The 7500-nt window shown below is 43.0% G+C and overlaps 1 protein-coding gene across 1 annotated transcript in view; it reads left to right on the top strand.

The window, feature by feature from the left end:
- LOC118402472 (receptor-type tyrosine-protein phosphatase F) overlaps positions 1 to 7500 on the top strand; it is a 359072-nt gene that overhangs the window by 202505 nt on the left and 149067 nt on the right. Inside the window, exon 14 of the mRNA XM_052476034.1 lies at positions 4406 to 4717. Within this exon, the coding sequence (XP_052331994.1) occupies positions 4406 to 4717 (312 nt within the window). The remainder of the gene's footprint in view (positions 1 to 4405; positions 4718 to 7500) is intronic.

Raw genomic sequence — 7500 nt, 5'->3', positions numbered from 1 at the left:
ACTTCAAGTGTGAATGGCATTAATGAAGTCTATGGATTGAGTAGAATATAATAACTTTATTGGGCCAAGGATGCAAGTCCTTTATACACATATACTGTAGTTATTACCACGTGTGAGATCCCCCACATTGTAGCCTGTACATTGAATATATTCACTGATCATGTACTCTTCCTTGGCAAATAAAGGTGTGGTTCAGGTATGAATCTCTATGAGACATTCTTTTTCAGTCATTATCCAATACCAGGTGTATCAAACTCCATTCTCTGAATGATGCTGTGTCTGCATGTATGTATTACAGATATACACTTCAACAGTGTTTACCACTCTGGACAAAAGAACGAGTCAAAATTCACCAAAGGCTGAAAAAACGGCTTACGAACGTTGTCTAAGCTAGAACACTAGTGCGAGCCAATAGCAAATTAACAGAATGGAACGTTGTCTAAGCTAGAACACTAGCGCAAGCCCATAGCAAATGAATGGAATGGAACGTTGTCTAAGCTAGAACACTAGCGCGAGCCCATAGCAAATGAATGGAATGGAACGTTGTCTAAGCTAGAACACTAGCGTTTGCCAATAGCAAATTAACAGAATGGAATGTTGTCTAAGCTAGAACACTAGTGCGAGCCAATAGCAAATTAACAGAATGGAACGTTGTCTAAGCTAGAACACTAGCGCAAGCCCATAGCAAATGAATGGAATGGAACGTTGTCTAAGCTAGAACACTAGCGCGAGCCCATAGCAAATGAATGGAATGGAACGTTGTCTAAGCTAGAACACTAGCGCGAGCCCATAGCAAATGAATAGAATGGAATGTTGTCTAAGCTAGAACACTAGCGCGAGCCCATAGAAAATGAATGGAATGGAATGTTCACAGAGCCTGTTTTGACTGGAGTAATGCATATAATTCCATTTGCAAATGAACAAAATGGAAATTTCTGTTACCAACAATCTGTTCGCGAGCCAACTAGCAAAAACAACAGTGTTGAATGGAACGTATCCGTCTAATGGTATCAACACTTATGTCTGCGTAAAATAATAGAAAAATGGAATGGAAACCAAGCTAGCTGCCCAGGCTTACATACTTAGCGCGAGATTCCAATTAAAAATGAATGGAATGGAATGTTCACAGAGCCTGTTTTGACTGGAGACATGCCTTATATTCCATTTGGCCTACAATGGGAAAAATAAATATAATTATTTTATGTTTACATTTTAATATAAAACAATCTGGTCTCATTGCCAACAATAGCAAAGCAGGCAGTGTGAAAACAACTTGTGGGAATAAATATCCGGGAGGCGAGATGGTATCAACTGTGCTTATGTCTGCGTAAAATAAAAGCTGGCAGGGAAAAAACAAAAAAGGCCTGTTTTTTAACCAAGCAAAAGATGCCCAGGCTTACATACTTAGAAAGAGGAGATTCCACAGTGATTAAAATGAGCTATCCGAAAATAACTTGAAAAAATGAATGTGTATTACCAGCCTACTATCTACACATTGGAGATTTTGGCAGAGCATGCCTATTACCCCCATAGGAAACAATGGGAAGATCGCAGAGTTCCAATATAATTATTTGTTGTTTACATTTTAATTATAAAACAACGTGAGCAGGTCTCATTGCCAACAATAGCAAAGCAGGCATTGTGACATTGAACAATAAGCTGGGAATAGAACGTTCGGGAGGCGAGTTGGTGCCACGGTGCTCAATAGAGCTAATAGGAGCTGGCAGGGTGAAAAATGCACAAAAATCAGGCCTGTTTTTTCACTATTACGGCAAAAAGATGGCAAGCAGCTGGGAAATATGGCCATATTATGAAACTGCAATCTGTAGTACAGACATTATTACCGGGTTATTACCACGTTACCGGGTTATTACCACATTATTACCACGTTACCGGGTTATTACCATGTTATTACCACGTTACCAGGTTATTGCCACATTACCACGTTACCGGGTTATTACCATGTTATTACCACGTTACCAGGTTATTACCACATTATCACCACATTACAGGGTTATTACCACATTACCACGTTACCGGGGTTATTACCACGTTACCGGGTTATTACCACATTATTACCACGTTACCGGGTTATTACCACGTTATCGGGTTATTACCATGTTATTACCACGTTACCGGGTTATTACCACGTTATTACCACGTTACCGGGTTATTACCACGTTACCGGGTTATTACCATGTTATTACCACGTTACCGGGTTATTACCATGTTATTACCACGTTACCGGGTTATTACCATGTTATTACCACGTTTCCGGGTTATTACCATGTTATTACCACGTTACCGGGTAATTACCATGTTACCGGGTTATTACCATGTTATTACCACGTTTCCGGGTTATTACCATGTTACCAGGTTATTACCACGTTACCGGGTTATTACCATGTTATTACCACGTTACCGGGTTATTACCACGTTACCGGGTTATTACCATGTTATTACCACGTTTCCGGGTTATTACCATGTTATTACCACGTTACCGGGTAATTACCATGTTACCGGGTTATTACCATGTTATTACCACGTTTCCGGGTTATTACCATGTTACCAGGTTATTACCACGTTACCGAGTTATTAAAAAGTTATTGCCGCGGTACCGGGTTATTAGCGCGTTACCAGGATATTACCACGTTGTTACCGAGTTATTACAATGCAATTGCCGCGTTACCGGGTTATTACCACGTTGCCGGGTTATTACCACGTTATTACCACGGTGCCGGGTTATTACCACGTTAGCGGGTTATTACCACGTTATTACCACGTTAGGGTTATTACCACGTTGTTACCGGGTTATTACAATTACCACGTTATTACCATGTTGTTACCGGGTTATTACCACGGGTTATTACCACGGGTTATTACCACGGTTATTACCACGTTATTACCACGTTTACCACGTTGTTTCCGTTATTACAATGTAATTGCCGCGTTAATTACCACGTATGGCGCTTGTTGTTATTACCGCGCTTATTACCACGTTATTACCACGCTGTTACCAGGTTATTACCATGTTGTTACCAGGTTATTACCACGCTGTTACCAGGTTATTACCATGTTGTTACCAGGTTATTACCACGCTGTTGCTGGGTTATTACCACGTTAGCGGGTTATTACCGCGTTATTACCACGTTGTTACCGGGTTATTACCACGTTACCGGGTTATTACCACGTTATTACCACGTTACCGGGTTATTACCACGTTATTACCAGGTTATTACCACGTTGTTACCGGGTTATTACCACGCTGTTACCGGGTTATTACCACGCTGTTACCGGGTTATTACCACGTTGTTACCGGGTTATTACCACGTTGTTACCGGGTTATTACCATGTTACCGGGTTATTACCATGTTGTTACCGGGTTATTACCACGTTGTTACCGGGTTATTACCATGTTGTTACCGGGTTATTACCACGTTACCGGGTTATTACCATGTTATTACCGAGCTGTCATGTAAAGTGCTACCGAGGTCGGTGGGTGTGTGAAACCTGGTATATCTCTTAGCTGACACTACTTAGAGGACTGACAAACGCCAACCACTGTCATCAAGCTCAGGGTTACGGTGACAGTGTTAACACACCAGGGGGCACTGTGTTAACACACCAGGGGGTTGCATTAGCTTTCAGAAATCTGAAGTGCAATGCTATTTGGCTAGCAGCCACACATTTTCTAAGTAAATGAGCTTATATTTGGCTAGCAGCCACATGATGCATGGCCATCAGAATGTTTATCATAGGGAGTAAGTAGCTGGCTACATTTCTTAATGTTGTGCTTCAAGTTAATGTTGCATTGTAACTTCCTATCGGAGAAACTACACGGGACGGACACATCAGGCATAGGTGATCGGGTCTGCTGATAGAATGGCTGTTTGTGAATGCGGGAGTTTGATTGGTCAAGACGAGTGCAAAGATATTTTATCGGAGTGTAGAAGTGCAAGTTTTTACGTGATCGATTCTGAATGAACCGTGAGTGAAGCCAAGCAGAAGTTGCGATAAGAAGCATTTTAGACCTGCGTTTACAAAACAAAGCAAGATATTTTTTTCTGCGTTTTTTAAAATCTTTCCCTTTCTGTGCGAGACATGCAGAATCCTGCGTTATTGCGACCTCTGCACTCTCTTACATCACTCATAGAGACGAGAGTACAGAATACAGCCGAGGGCACAGTGATCAGTCCACCAATGTGCCACACACACACCTTATTTACATATATCTACATATAAAAACAGACATAGTTATTATATATCTGATTGAACCAATCTCTCAGTCCAGAGTCTGTAGCCCCTCCCTTCCCATCATTGTTTATGTTGTTATTTTAGTTGGGTTATTATTTTAGCTTGATGCCTCCCTCCCCTGCTCGTTCCCTCCCTCCTCCCCCCTTTACAGCCCCCTCCGCCCCCCCTCAGGAGGTGCACCTGTCCAGTCTAAGCTCCACCTCCCTCAAGGTGAGTTGGGTGGCTCCGCCCGCCGCATCCCGCCACGGCGCCATCGTGGCGTACACCGTCAGCTACCAGTCCACCGGCAGCGCCAGCGAGGACCCCGAGCGCCACGATGTGTCGGGGATCGGAGCGGACGCCTCTAGTTATGTGCTGGAGGGCCTGGAGAAGTGGACAGAGTACCAGGTGTGGGTTAGAGCGCACACTGATGTGGGCCCGGGCCCAGAGAGCGCTCCGGTCAGGATCAAAACTAAAGAGGACGGTAGGTTCTGGTTCTGGGTTGTACCGTCGTCCTCCCTGGGTGAAGCTCTTCTACTCCGACTGACTCCTCCTCCTCCTCCTTCCGTCCGTCTCTTTGGCTTTCCTGCCGGCATCTTCCCTTCTCTATTTGTCTTTAACCGTTTCTGGTCTCTACTGGTCTATACTGGTCTCTACTGGTTTCTGCTGGTCTCTACTGGTCTCTACTGGTCTCTGCTGGTTTCTGCTGGTCTCTACTGGTCTCTACTGGTTTCTGCTGGTCTCTACTGGTTTCTGCTGGTCTCTACTGGTTACTGGTTTCTGCTGGTTTCTGCTGGTCTCTACTGGTTTCTGCTGGTCTCTACTGGTTTCTGCTGGTCTTTACTGGTTTCTGCTGGTCTCTGCTGGTTTCTGCTGGTTTCTGCTGGTCTCTACTGGTTTCTGCTGGTCTCTACTGGTTCTGCTGGTCTCTACTGGTTTATGCTGTCTTCTGCTGGTCTTTACTGGTTTCTGCTGGTCTCTACTGGTTTCTGCTGGTTTCTGCTGTCTTCTTATGCTATTTCTGACAGGTCTCTACTGGTATATACTGGTCTCTATTGATCTTAACTGTTTTTTACAGGTTTCTACTGGTCTCTTCTGGTATCTACTAGTCTCTTCTGGTATCTACTTGTTTATACTGGTCTCCATTGGTCTTAACTGGTTTTACAAGTTTCTACTGGTCTCTTCTGGTTTCTATGGGTCTTCTACATCTCTTCTTCCTGTACTCTATACTGGTGATCTCTCTCTTCTTCTATACTGGTGATTTCTCTCTACACTGGTGATCTCTCTCTTCTCTCTATACTGGTGATCTCTCTTTTCTCTCTATACTGGTGATCTCTCTCTCTTCTCTATACTGGTGATCTCTCTCTTCTCTCTATACTCATGATCTCTCTCTTCTCTATACTGGTGATCTCTCTCTTCTCTATACTGGTGATCTCTCTATTCTCTCTATACTGGTGATCTCTCTCTTTTCTCTCTATACTGGTGATGTCTCTCTTTTCTCTATACTGGTGATCTCTCTCTTCTCTCTATACTGGTGATCTCTCTCTTCTCTATACTGGTGATCTCTCTCTTCTCTCTATACTGGTGATCTCTCTCCTCTCTATACTGGTAATCTCTCTCTTCTCTCTATACTGGTGATCTCTCTCTTCTCTATACTGGTGATCTCTCTCTTCTCTCTATACTGGTAATCTCTCTCATCTCTATACTGGTAATCTATACTGGTGATCTCTCTCTTCTCTCTATACTGGTGATCTCTCTCTCTTCTCTATACTGGTGATCTCTCTTCTCTCTATACTGGTGATCTCTCTCTCTTCTCTCTATACTGGTGATCTCTCTTATCTCTATACTGGTGATCTCTCTCTTCTCTATACTGGTGATCTCTCTCTTCTCTCTATACTCATATCTCTTCCTTCTGGTCCTCTCTCTGTGTTGACCTTCCTCAGTGACTTTCAGACTTGCTATCCAGGGTTAAGGCTCATCACCCTCAACGCCAACTCTTTTTTTATGACTTCATCCCTTCTCTCTCTGTCTTCTTCGTCCTGTGGTTCTGTCCTTGTGCATAGTTCACGTCTGGCTCTCCCTCTGAGCCCTGGAAACTGGAACACAACACACTTAGTCACGTCTCCTTTTCCCACTTCTTTATTTTGTTCGGAGCGTGATGGAGTGTTCCTAGGAGGCAACTCTCTATAATTAATGTGTTTGAAGTTGCAGCTACACAGCTCATTGCTGTAATTAGAGGTTTTACACACACACACACACACACACACACACACACACACACACACACACACACACACACACACACACACACACACACACACACACACACACACACACACACACACACACACACTAGGCTGGCGGTAACAAGGCATCCTATGGGCAGCAGTCAGATCTTTACGCATTCCTCTGTGGATTTAGCCACATTTTTAAAACCTCTTGAATGTTATGGCAACATTTTGATTTACGCCTAAATAGACATACCCAAAAGCACTCGTTTTTCTTGAGATTGCCAGAAACAATAACTAGTAATGCTGCATAGTTCCAGAAAGGTCTGGAACTCACCTTTTTGGGTAAAAAAAAAAAAAATAGTTCTACATTGCTGAGGTGTATTCACTTTTGAGGACACAAGCTCATGTACAGCGTACAAATATTAGGACGATATAAAAAAAAATGAATATTGGATTTGTTCCTGTTCCTGTTCCTGTTCAACAGTAGTGGGGAAATATGCCACCTTTTGAAATGACTAAAACGCTTTTTAAATATAGGAACAATCAAATGATAGACACATTTAGAACCCGGCCACATCAAAATGCGTCATTATACCACCTGGATTCAGTCTTACGTAGCAACATGTGAAATTGTGTTTTCTAACATTGGATAAAAGTAGAGACTCAGAGATAGATAATAGTACATCACACACTGCAGTTGAGGAACAATGAAAAAGTAATTCTGCTTTGAAAGTTGATAAACTTGTAACCCCACTTTTGAGAAAATGTCCCTTGAATGTTTTGGTACACCTACTCCTTTAGCTCCACCCATTCAGCATCGTTCACACCCTCTTAAGCTTTAGCTCCACCCATTCGGCATCGTTCACACCCTCTTAAGCTTTAGCTCCACCCATTCAGCATCGTTCACACCCTCTTAAGCTTTAGCTCCACCCATTCAGCATCGTTCACACCCTCTTAAGCTTTAGCTCCACCCATTCAGCATAGTGTCACACCCTCTGAGTAAGCTTTAGCTCCACCCATTCGGCATAAGTTCACA

The sequence above is a fragment of the Oncorhynchus keta genome, chromosome 23, assembly GCF_023373465.1.
Source record: "Oncorhynchus keta strain PuntledgeMale-10-30-2019 chromosome 23, Oket_V2, whole genome shotgun sequence".
Lineage (NCBI taxonomy): Eukaryota > Metazoa > Chordata > Actinopteri > Salmoniformes > Salmonidae > Oncorhynchus > Oncorhynchus keta.
This window is presented reverse-complemented; position numbering and strand designations above follow the sequence as displayed.